The 16,801-nt window shown below is 35.8% G+C and overlaps 1 protein-coding gene across 1 annotated transcript in view; it reads left to right on the top strand.

Annotated features, from left to right (window-relative positions):
* The window catches only part of ATRX (ATRX chromatin remodeler), a gene marked incomplete at both ends in the record, with an annotated part of 225,503 nt that overhangs the window by 117,542 nt on the left and 91,160 nt on the right, over positions 1 to 16,801 (top strand). The window contains 3 exon segments of the mRNA XM_084259121.1: positions 9,688 to 9,825; positions 11,502 to 11,677; positions 13,346 to 13,463. Of these exon segments, the coding sequence (XP_084115247.1) occupies positions 9,688 to 9,825; positions 11,502 to 11,677; positions 13,346 to 13,463 (432 nt within the window).

The raw sequence follows: 16,801 nt of genomic DNA, 5'->3' as shown, positions 1-16,801 counted from the left end.
TTGCATGTAGCGACCCAGTTTTCCTAGCACCATTTATTGAACAAACTTTATTTGCTCCACTGCCTTTTCTTTGCCCCTTTGTCAAAGATTAGTTTACTGTAAATCTATGGGTTTATTTCTGGATATTCTATTCGGTTCCATTGGTCCATGTGTCTGTTTTTGTTCCAATACCATGCAATTTTGATTATTATGGCTTTGTAGTATAGTTTGAAATCTGGGAGTGTGATTCCTCCATTCCCTTCTTTTTTTTTTTTTTTTTTCAGGAGAGCTTTGGTTATTCGGGGGTTTTTGCTGGTTCCATATGAATTTCATCAGTATTTGTTCTATTTTGAAGAATGTCATTGAAATTTTTATTGAAATAGCATTGAATCTGTAAATTGCTTTTGGTAGGATGGCCATTTTGATGTTAATTCTTCCAATCCATGAGAAGGGGATGTCTTTCCATTTCTTTGTTCTTCTATTTCTTTTTTTTTTTTTTTAAATAGAGGCATGTTATTTATTTATTTATTTATTTATTTATTTATTTTGTTTGTTTGTTTGTTTGTTTTGTTTATACATGCACTGGGTACAGTCAGAAGTGCGAGAGGGTGAGAGAATTCACCAGAGCCAGAGCGGGGAGCAGAGCAGGCAGAAGGACCGAAGTACACTGCTGAGGGGAGCAGCGGGCGGCAGGAGAGGTCTGGGCGCCATGTGGGACCCTCCTCTGGTGGCCGGGGAGCAGCCGGGTATCGAACCGGCTCTGCAGGCCGCGGGCAGCTTCGCAACCCAGCGCTCAACCGCTGTGCCACCGGGGAGGCCCAAGTGCAGAACTTTTTGAGTTTGATGTAGTCTCAATTGTTTATATTTTCTTTTGTTTTCCTTGGTGTTGGGGAAGCATACACAGACATCTCTGAAATTGATGTTACACAGTGTTTTTGCCTATGTTTTTTATGGTTTCAGGTCTTCCATACATTTTGAGTGGATTTTTGTGTATGGTGTGAGATAGTGGTCTCATCTCATTCTTTTGCATACAACTGTCCAGTTTTGCCAACAGCATATATTGAAGAGACTTTTCTTGATTCAGTGTATATTCATAACTTCTTTGTTGTAGATTAACTATTCATGTAGGTATGGTTTTATTTCTAGCTCTAAATTGTTTCATTTGTGTATGTGTGTTTTTTCCAGTACCTTACTGTTTTGATTATTTTAACTAAGTAATAAAGTTTGAAGTCTGGGAGTGTGATCTCACCACCCCTTCTCTTTTTGTTAGGATTGCTTTGGCATCTCTGGGTCTTTTGTGGTTCCATGTGCATTTTGGTAATATTGTTTGATATTGAAGAATATGCCAATATTCAGGAATGCCATTGAGACTTCAATAGGGATTGTATTGCATCTATGTATTGCTTTGGATAGGATGACCATTTTGACAACTTTAATTTGTCCAATCTATGAGCTGGGATAGTTTTCTTTGTATATTTCCTTCATCTCCTTTGGTAACTTTACTTACAGGTGCTTAATTTGTTTTAATGCCATTACAAATGGGATTAAAAAATTATATTCTAGCTCATTGTTTGCATATATGAAGGGAACTGATTTTTGTGTATTGCTTTTGTAGCGTGCCACTTTGCTGAACTATTTTGTTGTTTCAGTCAGTTTTTTAGTGGACTCTTTAGGGTTCTTTATGCACATTATCATGTTGTATGCAAATAATGATAACTTTACTTCTTCTTTCCAAGTTTGGATTCCTTTTATAGCCACTTCTGGCATAATTACCCTTGACTAGGACTTCCAGTACTATGTTGAATGGTAGGGGTGAGAGTGAACTTCCTTGTCTTGTACCAAATCTTAGTGGGAAAACTTTCAGACTTTCACCATTGGGATTCATACTAGAATTTGTTATTATTGATGTATGTCCTGTCCCCAATTTTTTGAGAGTTCTTATAAATACATGTTGAATCTTATCAAATGATTTTCTAGTATCAATTGATACATATTTTTTACCTTTCCTTTTATAGATGTGGTGAATTACACTGATTGATTTTCTGATGTTGAAGCATTCTTATGTCCCACTTGGTCATGGTGTATGATTTTTTAAATGCATTGTTGAATTTGGATTGTTAAGATTTTTTTCGATTTATTTATTTATGCATACAAGAGCTGGGGTACAGGCCAGAGATGCAGGGGGGAATGAGGGGATTCACCAGAGACAAAGCAGGGAGCAGAACAGGCAGACGGACTGAAATACACTGCTGAGGGGAGCAGCAGGCGAGACAGGAGAGGTCTGCTTTGCTATGTGGGTTTCTCTCTGGCCAGTCGGGAGCGAACTCGTGCTGAAGAGGCTGCGGACACTCTCATAGGCTGCATAGCACTCATTATGAAACAATCTGTTCCTAGACTTTTAGGTTTTTTGAAGGGAGACATTTTATCACTATTTCAGTTTTCTTCCTCATAACTGGCATGATCAGGTTTTTTATTTTTTCCATATTCAGTCTTAGGTGTTTGTGTATTTTCCAAAAATTTGTTTGTATCTTCTATGCTATTCAACTTACTGGCATATAATAATCTTCTATAATCTGCTGAATATCTGATTGTAACTTCTGTTTCATTTTTGATGCTGTTTATTTGAGTTTTCACCTTTTTTTTGTTCGTCTAGCTAGAGGTTTGTCTTTTTTTTGTTGAAGAATCATCTTTTCTTTCATTAACCTTTTGAATTTCTATTTAAACCTTTTTGATTTTATTTTATTTACTTCTTTTCTAGTGTTTATTATTTCTTTCCTTCTACTGACTTTTGGTTTTGTTCATTTTTCTTTTTCTAGTTCCTTAACGTGAGAGGTAATATTATTTCTTTGAGCTCCTTTTTTGTTTCGTGATGTGGGCCTATGTCGCTATGTACTGCCCTCTTAGTTCTGATTTTGCTGTGTCTCTTAAGTTCTGGAGTGTGGTGACCTCATCATCATTTGTCTTGAGATTTTTTTTTAATTTCTTCTTTGATTTCATCATTAACCCAATCAATTTAGTAGTGTGTTGATTGGTTTCCAGGTGTTAGAGATTTTTCCTGCTTTATTTTTTGTGGTGGAATTCTAGTCTGATACCATTGTGGTTAGAGAAGATACTTAGTATGAGTTTGGTATTCATTAATTTGTTTATACTTGTCTTGTGCCCTATGGTCAATCCTGGAGAATGTCTCATGTGTACTTTTGCAGATTGTATATTCAGCTTTATTGGGGTACCATGCTCTGTAAGTGTCTATTAGGCCCACATGTCTAATTCTTTGTTTAAGACTATTGGGTCCTTATTTATTTTCTGTCTGGTTCATCTGTCCATTGATGAAAATGGGCTTCATGAAGTTACCCGCAACAAACATGTTTTTCCCAATGTCCTTTTTCAGATATATTAGTAAACACCTTATATATTTTGCTCCTTCACTTGGCGTGTATATATTGGTATTATGTCTTTCTGATGTATTGTTCCCTTAATCATTGTATATTATCTGTCCCTGTCTTGTTGCCTTTTTTAGCTGGAAATGTATTTTAACTGATACAAGCATGGATGTCTCTGCCTTTCTTTGGGTCACTTTGTGTGTAAGATTATTCTCCAACTTTACTTTGAGACTATTTTTATCTTTGGTGGTCAGTTGCACCTCCTGGAAAAATTAGACATTTTGCCATTGTTTTCTCATCTAACCGATCACTCTATGTCTTTTGATAGGTTAGTTTGGTCCATTTATATCCAGGGTGATTACTAAGATATGAAGGTCTGATTCTGCCATTGTGTTCTTAAGTTTGTGGATCTGTTCATTTCATTTAAGTTTTTTTGTCAATTCAGATATGAGAGCTCCTTTCAGCATTTCTTGGTGGGAAGGTCTATTGTTCGCAATCTTCCTCAGCTTCTTTTTGTTTGAGAAGGCCTTTATTGTCCTACCTATCTGAAAGAGAATCTTATAAAATAGAGTATTGTTTTTTGGCAGTTTTTATCTTTATGTATATTGTTCATATTGGTCCATTCTCACTTTGACTGTAGTGTTTCTTCAGAGAGGTCAAATGTAAGCCCAATCAAGATTTCTTTATAGGTTATCTGCATGCATCTTCACCCTCTCTAACTTCAATATTCTTTTTTTTTAATGCATACAAGAACTGGGATGTAGGCCAGAGGTGTGGGGGGTGAGGAGATTCACCAGAGACAGAGTGGGGAACAGAACAGGTGCATCTACTGACATATACTGCTGAGGGAAGCATCAGGTGAGTCAGGAGAGGTCTGCTGCACCATGCCATGTGGGTTAGCTCCCTGGCCGGGAGGGATTAAACTCAAGCTGCAGTGGCTGGATAACTTGTTAGTGCTGACTTTAACCCCTTGTTTTTAACCCCTAGGGTCTCCACCAGGGAGACCCTAAATATTTTTTTTGTCTTGCAATCACTATTTTTTTTTCATGTAGGTCTCATTTTGTTTATGTAACCTTGTGTTCTTTTGGCTTTATAGACATGTATGTTTAGTTCCTTCTCCATGTTTGGGAAGTTTTCCTGCTATTATTTCTTTAAATAAGTCCTTTGTTCTCTTCTGTCTCTTTTGCCCTTCTGGGATATCCATTGTTCTTATATTACCTTTCAATCAATACTTAATTCTTGAAGTATTACTTTGTTTTTTCCCTTCATTTCTCTCTTCTTCCACCTGAATTCTTTGTTCATTATCATCTTCAAAGTCACTGATTTGATATTCCCTTTGATCTATTCTACTTCCATAGTTTTTTTCCAGAATTTTTACTGTACTTTTGATATTTTTTTACATCCTGCATCTCCAAGAGTTCCTTATTTAAAGTTTTCATTTGCATATTCTTTTCATTAATTTCTCAGGACATTCATTTGTTTTTCTGAATTTTCTTATATCTTTGATCAGCTTTACTGTAATTTCTTCAATTTCTTTGAATTCATTTATCATGGCAAATTTGAATTCTTTATGTGATAGTAGAAAGAAATCTTCCATGTCTTAGTGTTTGTGTTCTGTTAATTTGTTCTGTGTGCTGTAGTATTGCCCTGAGGAGTCAGGTAGCCATTTTTTGGTTTCCTTATTACTTTTTGAATATTAAGTTTGCGGAGTTTCCACTTTCCAGTAGATGGTGCTATATGTTAGGGAGAGCTGATTTGTAGCTGGATCTTCAGTGAATTAGGGAGGGTCCTGGAGGAGTCTATGTCTGTTGTGACTCTGCCATACATGGACTTTGGTATTGCCTATGTCAGTCCTACTAGCCCTTCTTCTCTGCAGTCTATAGGCCATACCTTCAGTGCAGCCTGGCTTGCTCCCATCTGCCCTCACTGTATCTGCTAGGTCTTGTATTTGCCCCTTCCTAGGGAGAAATGGTTCTCTTGGGTTGACCCTCTCTGAGCTTTGCCTTCCTCCCTGCCCCCGTGCCCCCCCACCAACCTGGTCTGCTTGGCTCATCACGGTACTCACACCTGTCTCTTCCATGGCTAGATCCTTGGTGCTCAGATTTGCTCTCTTTGTGCTTAGGTGCAGACACCATGGTTTCTACCCATGCTGCTCCCCCTCCTGTTTTGCCCTGAGTTAAATTTCCTCCACTTCTCTTCTATCCCACTTGGTCGTTGTTGCTCCCCAGTGACTGATAGCCACTCTGGTTTTGCCCCACTTTGCAGGAGCCTCTGAATGTAGTGATTACCTGAACATCTCAGTTTATTCTACCTGTAGTAAATCAGGTAACTTCCTCTGATGCCATCTTCCTGGTTGTATCTCCAGGTTTGAATTTTTGAACGGGACAACTTTTTTTCAGGCTTCTCTAAATCTCTTTAACTCTCCAGAGCCTCATTACTGCCATTCTTCTTGTAATATGTCAAGTGTTTTCAAGTAGATTTACTTTCAAATCCTTCCACTTCATTTTTGTCACTGTTTGAAATTGAAGTTTTAAAAAAACTTATTTCCAATGTAGTTAAAACGTATTTGTTATAAACCACTAAAGGTTTGTACAATTTTTTTATGTTTGAAAATCTTAAATACATCTCTATCTTAGTAAACAGTATATGAATAGCATTTAACTTTTTTAGTGGCTCAGGATTATAATGAGTATGTTACCTTGATTTCTTTCTGCTTCTGTTATCTCAGGTATCCTTATCCAAGATAAGGTTCTTTCTCTTTCCATTGCCATTCTAATAAATAGTTCTTTTTAATTTTAAAGAAATTATAAAGGCAATATGTATTCTTAAGCAAAATACAAACAGAAATAAAGGTATAGGGCCTACCTGGTGGTGCAAGGGGTTAGACACAACCTATGAAGCTAACCGCAGCCAATGCAGCAGGAGTTTGATCCCCGGCCAGGGAGCTACCCACATGGCACAGCAGACCTCTCCTGACTCGCCCGCTGCTCCCCTTAGCAGTGTATTTCAGTCAGTCTGCCTGTTCTGCTCTCTACTCTGTCTCTGATGAATTCTCTCACCCCGGCACCTCTGGCCTGTACCCCAGTTCTTGTGTGCATAAATAAATCAATCTTTTAGAAAAAAGAAATAAAGGTATATATTGAAAAGTAGAAGTTACCTTCCTCCCTGTCCCATTATTGCTTATTGTAAATTCTTTCAGAAATTTTTTGTGCTTATTCTAGCATGTATCTTTGAAAACTTTTAATTTGATATATTGATTTGATATATTGATATATATATTGATATGTATATATTGTTATGTTCCTGACAATGAATTTAGTTAACAATCATCAGTACATAGGGTGAATTGGTGGTGGAAATTCTATGGGGACTACACCTGAGAAAAGAAAGCAACCATTGTAAAAAATAAATTTAAAAAATAGTAAAAAAAGAAATATTCTTGCTTTTGATGAGAATTTTTTTAAGGTCCAGTCTCAGCAGCTTTCAAATATACAATGCAGTATTGTTAACCCTAGTTGCCCTGCTGTACACTACATCCCAAGACTGACTGCTCCTATAGCTGGAAGTTTGTGGTTTTGACCATATTCACCATGTTTCAACACCCCTTCTTCCCCTACCAATCTGTTCTCTATGAGATTTTTAAAAAAATATTGCACAGAAATGAGATCATACAGTGTTCATCTTTCTCTGTCTGACTTACTGTCTTGGCATAATAATGCCCTCTGTGGCTGTCCATGTTATCACAGGTGGCAGAATTTTCTTCGTTCATGACTGAAGAAATCTTCCATTATGTATCTATCACAGTTTCTTTATCTGTTCATCTGTTGATGGACACTTGAGTTACTTCCATGTTTTGGCTGTTGTAAATAACACTGCAATGATCATGGGAGTTACAGATAAATCTTTAAGATAATGATTTTATTTTATTTTTTTTGGATAGATAACCAGAAGTGGGATTGCTGGATCATATGGTGGTTCTATTTTTAAATTTTAGAGGACCCTCCTTATAGTTTATCAAAGTGGCTACATTGATTTATATTTGTGTCAGAGCACAAGGGTTCCCTTTTCTCCATGTCCTCATCCAGCATTTATTTCCTGTAGGCTTTTTTTTTAATAGTAACCATTATAAAAGTGTGAAGTGATTCCTCATTGTGGTTTTGATTGCATTTCCATGATGATGAGTGATACTGATTACCTTTTTGTGTATCTGTTGACTATATTTTCCTTTGGGCCTTCCTGGTGGTGCAGCGGGTTGAGCTCTGCGCGGTGAGGCTGTCCACAGCCTCTGCAGCGTGAGCTGTTTGGGGAGCAACCCACATGGCGCGGCAGACCTCTCCTGCCTCATCCACTGCTCCCCTCAGCAGTGTTCTGCACCCCGCTGTCTCTCTGGTGAATCCTCTCACCCTCCCGTGCCTCTGGCTTGTACCCCAGTTCTTGTATAAATAAATTAAAAAAAAATAAGATTGTTTTCTTTTAGAGTTTGTATTTTCTATTGTAATGTTTGGAGGTTCCCAAGGCCACTCTATGTTTTAGTAATTGACCTTGACTTACAGAACTTAGAAAAGCTGTTATAGTTATTTCTTATTACACTGGAAGTATATAAATTAAATGAAAACTGAAAAACATACATAGTACAGGACCCAGATTTATGTCTCCTAGCAATGATGTTTGATAACACACGATGCAGTATTGCTTTTAGAGTGTGAGCTTGGTCTTGCAGACATGATTCATCACTCATATGGGTGATCTTAGTCTTGAGTGGTCCAGAAGATGTCATGTACCTCAAAATTACACCATATATAACATTCTTAGCATACTGTTTGGTGTGTCACAACCATCAAGGGAAACAACGATTTCCTTAACAGTCAGGAAATTCTGGGGGTTTAGATCTTTTCTTCTAGGAACTAGAGGCAAAGGCCAAACCTTTATTTCACTACCTATCTACATACACAGATAAAATCACCCTACTTGAGGTGGTTATTTAAATACAAATGAAGGCCTCCCCTGGTGGCGCAGCGGTTGAGCCCTGGGCTGGGAAGCTAACCATGGCCTGTGCAGCACTGGTTCAATCTCCGGCTGCTGGCAAGGGTCCCACAAGGTGTGCAGACCTCTCCTGCCGCCTGCTGCTCGCCTCAGCAGTGTTTTTCGTCAGTCTGCCTGTTCTGTTCCCTGCTCTGGCTCTGATGAATTCTCTCACCCTCCTGCGCTTCTGACTATACCCAGTGCTTGTATAAATAAATAAATAAAACTTTAAAAAATAAATAAATACAAATGAGATGATACTATCGACTACAACTTTTTAAAATTTAATATGTTTTGTATATCTTTCAAAGTTATGTAGAGATACACATCACTAATTCCATCATGAATTTCATTATGCCATACTTTTATTAAGTCCCTCTTACAAGGTTTTAGGTACTTACCAGTTTTCCAGCATAACAAACTACACTGCAGAGAATATTGTTTTATGTATCTTTGAGTACTTGTAAAAGTATATGTTTAGGATGAATTCCTTGAAATTGAAATATGGGTCAGAAGATGCATACATTATACATTTTAACTGGTATTTTAAAATTTTCCCAGAAGTCTGATGTAAATTTAACTCCCTAAGGAGTATGTGTGAGTACCAATTTTACCACACACTCATGAACACCGAATATTAGGTGTAGAAATCACCTAAATCACTTGTAAAATGTTAGAGTCACTCTTAGCTATGAGATTTTTATACTTTGGAAAGTGTTCTCCACATTTCATATATTCCTGTAACAATTAGTTTATCTGTCCTTTACCAGTTAAAATTTCCCCTATCATTTGGAATAAGTTAAAATGAGAATATACAGCCTATTATGGTTTGTGTATTGTTTTTTTAATGTAAGTTTGAAATTTCTCTTCATATTTTATATATATATATATAAATTGTTTTTACTTTTATGTGTTAGTTTTAACTTGGTATACTAATGCTGAATTGAATATTGTTTTTTACTAATAAAAAACATTTTTTCAGAGATCACAAATTTGTTAGGGGTAGGGGTAATCTTTCACCTTTGTGATTATTTTTATTCTTGTCTATTTTTTAACATTTGGAGACTCTTTAGTGCTTTCTATAGTAGCATTAAATACTGCACTGTAAGGATATAATTATTGCTACTTAGTGGCACATTAACCAAATACAGCAGAAGGTAACATTAAAGCATGATTATTCTTTTAAGGGTGCTGTCTTATCTACCCACAGAAGAGCCCTGTAAAATGATTAACTTGACATAAATAGATAACATTTTTAGTTTCATTATGTATTAATTAAATGTTGGTTTTCTAAACATTTTTCTAGGTCCTGATTTTGTTGTTTGTGATGAAGGTCATATTCTAAAAAATGAAGCATCTGCTGTTTCAAAAGCTATGAATTCTATACGCTCAAGAAGGAGGATTATTTTAACAGGGACACCCCTTCAGAATAACCTAATTGAATGTGAGTTAATAGCTGCAATTTTACTGTAGACTATTTGTATGCCTCAGAGATATGTTATTGCCACTTTGCCATTTACCTTTCTTCTGTTTAATATAGTCTTTGACATGATCTACATGATAAACTAAAGTCCATTATAGTATGTTGTGAAAGAATATCATGCTTTTCAAGTAGAATGATTAAAAATATGAATAGGAAACCAAATAAGTAAGTATGCCATTGTGAGTGTTGTAATGTAAAATAGAGCATTTGAAATATAAAAACTTTCAGAAATCTTAATGACTACTTTAAAAATATAAATGTATTTGTGATGACCCAGAAGATATGGTAACAAAATATATACAGTTTTGGGAGTGGTACTGATAGGAAATCAAAAATTAATACCAAACATGAACATTTTAGGGAGGTTGAGGGAGAGCTATGTTGAATCCATGTCATGATTGAGCTTGCTGAGGAGGAGGACAGATGATGTGAACCCAGGGAAGTGACTTGTGAATTTCCCTCATCTTCATATGTGTGTGGTGACACTAAAGAGGAAACATGTCATTCAACATAACAAATTAAAATATAATTGCTTTTTATTTGTTATTTACATGGTTTTATTGTATTTGTAGTAACTTTTTTTATGTATAATTCTGGCTGTTATTTCACTATGTAGCCAACGTTTTATTTTTGTTTGTTCCAGTTTCCATCTTTTCTGTTACCCATTTATAGAAATGCTAGTTCACATTGTGATCCTGTATTGTATAGTGTAAATAATAGCTGTTAAGAACTTCTGGATTTAAATTGTTAATATAAAATTTGATAAAATAGCTTATTACCTGAATTTATTATTTTGATTCACTATCTTATTTCTTCACAAGATGGCCTTATGACTATAAAATCATGGTTTCAATTGTAGAACATTTGTTTTATACTTTATATGTATTGTAAAGAATAGTGAATAGATGAAGCTATGGGGAGGAGCAATCAAAAGTTGGAGGGGATCCAGTGCACTGTGATAGAGGGTTATCGTATTTTGTTTGTAGGTGTGGTAAGACAACATTCATTTGACGAAGTATGAATCTGAACACCTAAAACATATACAGTGTTATATAAACTAACATTAATTACCTCAATTAAAAAAATGCTGAGTTAAAAAATATTTAAGTGTTTTTTAAAACATTCGTGTTTACTATTTAGGGATGTTTATATTTGAATATCTTGTTGCATTTTAGATAATGTAGTTCTAGATTAGGTTCATAACCAATGTTTGGTCTATAGTCAGCTTGCTATTTTTTGTAGTTTAATTTTAATGCTCCCATGGCATGCATTTTTTTTTCTTTTTTCTTTTTTTTATTTAAATATTTATTTTTTATTTATTTATACAAGCACTGGGTACAGTCAGAAGCATGGGAGGGTGAGAGAATTCACCAGAGCGGGGAACAGAACAGGCAGACTGATGAAATACACTACTGAGGGGAGCAGTGGGCGCGGCAGGAGAAGTCTGTGCGCCATGTGGGACCCTCGCCGGCAGCCGGGGATCGAACCTGCGCTGCAGAGGCTGCGGGCGGCTTCGCAACCCAGCGCTCAACCATTGCGCCACGGGGAGGCCCAGCATGCATTTTTGATATGTGCATTTCATTAGAGAATTTTGAGTCTTTTTAACTAGTGTTGCTAATTAATGTATTTTCTTGTAGATCATTGCATGGTTAACTTTATCAAGGAAAATTTGCTTGGATCTATTAAGGAGTTCAGAAATCGATTTATAAATCCAATCCAAAATGGTCAATGTGCAGATTCTACCATGGTAGATGTCAGAGTGATGAAAAAACGTGCACACATTCTTTATGAGATGTTAGCTGGATGTGTTCAGGTACAAATACATTCCATAGTAATAATTATTGTTACTTTGTTATTTTGCAATCCCAAAATGTTTTCTGAATTTAAATTTTAATTGTTTTGTGTTTTCTTTCTCCTTTTTTCAGTATGTAGTTTTACATAAAACCTATTTGTCCTTAAACATTGATATGGCATTTAATTTTTCAACAATATTCCATTAAGAAGTTTGGAGTATAATTGATTACTTTATTTGCCTAGTGTGTGGTTTCATGTTTGCATATGTTAATGTTTGTATTATTCATGGTTAAGATAGAAGGAGTACATTAAAGGAGCACAGCTATTATGATTAACAAATTCCTGTGCTCATCCTAGTTCTATAGCTTGGCATTCTAAGCCTCACTTAATTGAAATGGTTGTAAAATAGGCAATTATGAATTATGAGAGGAACCACTTTCAGTATAATTTAGAAGAAAGGTATATTACTTTCAACTACATATAATAACCTGAATGCTCTAGTAAGTGTTACTTACATGTGGATCTTCAGTGAACCTACATTATTAAGTATGTAAAGATTAAGCCAGCAGTTAGATCCAAAGAATCATACTTTTCTTCAGACTCTAAGATCCTAATAGGGTAACTCCAAAGACATAATATATGAGATAGGCTATCTTTCTGGCATCATATAAAGCATTGGCATTCTGTTTGGTCTGATTGATCACCAGATACTAGAAAGTACTGTGTTTCTGTCTTGCTGCTCCGCTACCTAGCCAGCATTTTTCTGGGTTAGGTAATCATTTGTATCTAGCAAAATAGTGTTTCTTTATTTCTTATTTTTTTTAATAGAGTGGCTTATAGAGCCTTTCTATGAGACTTACTTTCTCAGTTGGGCAAGCATTCTCCCTGAAGTATTATGTGCCATCCTCTGGCATTCTGGTACATCTTACCACAAGGACAGCCAGATTGCATCAGACTCACTGGGTTTACTCTGTGTTTAAAGCAAGTCTTTTTGCTACTACCATCAACCCATCCCCTGCCCATTTTGTCTTTTATTCTTTAAAGGATTTGTGCAGTAAAGAGGAGAGCCAGGCTGTTTCTCACAGGCAGGAACTTTATTGCACTCCCAGGCGAGGTTCACCGACCCTCATGGGGATCAGAGAAGTCGTGCCCGTTGTGGGGGAAGATGTCCTTTTATAGGGTGAGGAAAGGTTAGGTGGGAAACTGGGTATGCGGAGCCGAAGTTGTGTTTTTATTTGTTTGCAGTTTTTGGTTGATCACTATCAGGTCCTGTTTGAGTCAGGTGGAGGCCTCTGGTTCCAGGAGCTGAGGCAAAGGTGGAAGTCCTTTCAAGGCCCCTCCTTGTGCCCGCAGCCTGGGGCCCTCACCAGGCTCCCTGCACAGACCTTACAATTCTATATAAGGGAAACCTAATTTTCTCACTGGGTGGTATGACCATTTCAATTTAAGATTTGTCTCATGTGTTGCAGTCTTTTTACCACCACATCATATTGTGTAGTCATATGTAATATAGTAAATACAATCATATGTGGATCATTATGATTAAGAAGGGTAAATGTGTAAGAAGATGTTTTCCTAAGAAGATGTGTATGTTTTGGTTAAATACAATGTTAATGAGAATCCTTGGAGAGCAGTTAATTTCTGTCATGTATTAAAGTTAGTTTTCATTCTTTGTTGTTAATTACAGAGAAAAGATTATACAGCATTAACAAAGTTCTTGCCTCCAAAGCATGAATATGTGTTAGCTGTGAGAATGACTCCAATTCAGTGCAAGCTCTATCAGTACTACTTAGATCACTTAACAGGTAAGAAACGCACTTGTTATTTTTTATCTATTTTTTGAAAATACTTTTTTTGAAAAATGTCTTGGTAATTTTATCATTTCAGTTTTTCTTTTACAGTTTTGCATTTGAATAAAATCGGTGTGTTTATTCTGTAAAGGCACAAAGATAGCTTTAATTTAAAAATCACTAATATTGTCAAAATAAATTGAGGCACTACTAGGTAGAAAAACATAGCATAGGTGAATGATGCCTTTAATTCGTGAAGAACTTTTATTTTTAGTAAAAAGCATGTAAATCAAACCATGTAATCACTTCTCAATTATCAAATTGACAAGGTTGAAAGGAATAAAGAAGGTGGCCTCTACAAGGTAGGGCAATTATTATGTTCTTGGTGTTATGATAAAAATACACATACATATTTAAAATACATCAAAATGTTAACATTGATAGTTTTTTTTTCCTTTTTCCCCCCAGAGTCAAAATTTCATTATTCAGTTTTTTAAAAGATTTATTTATTTATGCATACAAGAGCTGGGGTGTTGGCCAGAGGTGTAGGGGTGGGAGGTGAGAGGATTCATTCACCAGAGACAGAGTGAGGAGCAGAACAGACAAATCTACTGAAATACACTGCTGAGGGGAGCAGCGGGCACGACAGGAGAGGTCTGCTGTGCCATGTGGGTTACCTCCCTAGCAGGCCTGGAAATAGAACTCGTGCTGCAGTGGCTGGTGATAGCTTGATAGCTCTGTCTTTAACCCTTGTGCCACGAGGGAGGCTCCTCATTATTCATTTTTTATTGTATTGTAATATTACACAAGATTTCAGGTGTGAATCATTAAAAATCAATACCTGTATATACTATATTAGGTTCACACTAAAAAAAAAAATAGTTCACCTCTGAACGTCTTAATACTATCCTTCACCATACCACTGAGTTTGCCCGATTTACTTATTTCCTCCCTTCTCCTTCTGGTTACCACTAATTCATCTTTTAGCCCAAAAGTTTAATTTTTGTTTGTTAGCTCATCCTTCTGTTTATTTTCTCTGTTTATCTCATATGAGAGAAATCATATGGTATTTGTTTTCTATCTCACTTATTTCATTGACCATAATTACCTTTAGGTCTATCCATGTTGTTTGTTGTTGTAGATGGTACAACTTCATCTATTTTTTTATAATTGAGCAGTATTCTATTATGTTATATATATCATATCTTTATCTGTGTTTTGATGGACACTTAGTTTTTTTCAAGCTTTTGTAAATAATGCTGTAATAAACATGAGGGGGCCTGCATCTGCTTGAATTAGTGTTTTTTGGGGTAAATACCCAGAAGTGGGATAATTGGGTTGTACAGAATTTTTATTTTTAATTTTTGATGATTTTTCTATACTGCTATCCATAATGACTGCACCAATTTATATGCCCACAGACAGTGTACAAGGGTTCTCTTTATATGCTCTCTAACACTTACTGATTTTTGTCTTTTGCAAAACAACCATTCTGACAAGTGTGGTGTGACATTTCATTGTTGTTTTGATTTACATTTCTCTAATAATAAAAGATGATGAACATCTTTTCATATGCCTATTAACCAGCTATAGTTTTCTTTGGAGAAGTGTCTATTCATATCCTTTGTCCATTTTTCAATTGGGTTATTTGTGTTTTATGAATACTCTGTATATTTTGGGTATTAACTGCTTGTTGGATTGGTGATGTAAAAATGACTTCTCCCATTCACTGGAATTTCATTTTCTTTTGATAATATTTCTTTTACTGTGCAGAAGCTTTTTAGTTTGCTGTGTAGTTCCATGTATTTATTTTTGCTTTTGTTTCCCTTGCTGTTGGAGTCAAGTTTGCAAACACATCTTTAAGGCCAGTGTCCAGCATATAGCACGTATTTGAATTAATTTTTGTGTGTGGTGTGTAAATGTGACCTATTTTTACTCTTTTGCATGTGTCTGTCCAGTTTTCCTAGCACCACTGAAGACTTTCCTTGCTCCATTGTATGCGCCTGGCTACTTTCTGCTAAGTTAGTTGTTCATTAGTGTGTGGTTTTATTTCAGGGCTCACAATTCTGGTTCATTGATCTGTGTGTCTGTTTTTATTCTAGTGCCATAGTATTTAACTATTATTGCTTTATAGTATAGTTTGAAGTCAGGAAGTGTGATACCTCCAATTTTTTCTCCCCTCTGGATTATTTTTTGCCATTTGGGGTCTTTTACATTTTCAAGTAAGTTTCATGATTTTTTAATTTGTTATGTAAAGAATGTCATTGGGTTTTTGATAGGGATTACATTGACTCTACGTAATGGTTAAGGCAATCTAGCCAGTTTGGTGATGTTATTTCTTTGAACCTGTGAGTACAGGATAGCTTTACATCTCTGTGTATTCTGTTTCTTTCAACAGTGGTTATAGTTTTCCATGTATAGGTCTTTCACTTTGGTTAAGTTCATTCCAGTGCATTTAATTCTTTTTTATGAATTGTAAATGACATTGTTTTCCTGATTTTTCTATCTGCTTGTTGATTATTTGCATATAGAAATGCAACAGTTTTTGTATATAAATTTTGTAACCTGCGCTTTTCTGTATTTATTCATTATTTCTAATAGCTTTTTAGTCAAGTCTTTGAAATTTTCTATGTATATTATGTCATCTGCAAATAGTTATAGTTTTACTTCTACCTTTTCATTTTGGATACTTTTTACACCCTTTTATTCTCTAATTGCTCCTGCTAGGACTTCCAGCACTATATTGAATAGTAGTGGTGAGGGTGGACATCCTTGTCTTGTTTCTGATATTAGATGAAGAGCTTTCACTTTTTCACCATTGAGTATGAGGTTGGCTGTGGCTTTTGTCATACATGGCCTGTTAGTATGTTGAGGTATGTTCCTTCCATACTCATTTTGTTGAGGGCTTTATTTTTTCTGTCATTTGCCTTTTGCACTGATTTGCAGCACATTTATCTGAGAAGCTTCTTAGAAAGTTTATATTTTGTGTGTCTTACCACAATTGTAGGGAATCAAATTTTTAGAAATGAGTTCAGGAATATGTATCTTTAACAAACTTCCAGGGTAATTCTGATGTGTACCTCGCTTGATAAACTTTTTAGTAGGATGCTGTTTTGGTTTATTTGTGCTATAAAAAATTGCCATAAATTTGATAGCTTAGGACAACAAAATTTTATCCTTTTACAGTTCTAGGAGTTTGAGGTTAGTTACACCGGGGTAACTAACACTAAGGTTAGTTACACTGGGGTAAAGTCACCAAGGCTGTTTCCTTCAGAGAGATCCTCTAGTGAGGAAAATGTTTACTTGCTCTTCAGGGTTCTGGTGGCTGTCTATATTCTTCATCTTCTAAGTGT

This window comes from Talpa europaea, assembly GCF_964194135.1.
Source record: "Talpa europaea genome assembly, chromosome: X".
NCBI classification, from domain to species: Eukaryota; Metazoa; Chordata; class Mammalia; order Eulipotyphla; family Talpidae; genus Talpa; species Talpa europaea.
The sequence above is the reverse complement of the archived record's forward strand: the minus strand, read 5'-3'. Positions and strand labels throughout refer to the sequence as shown.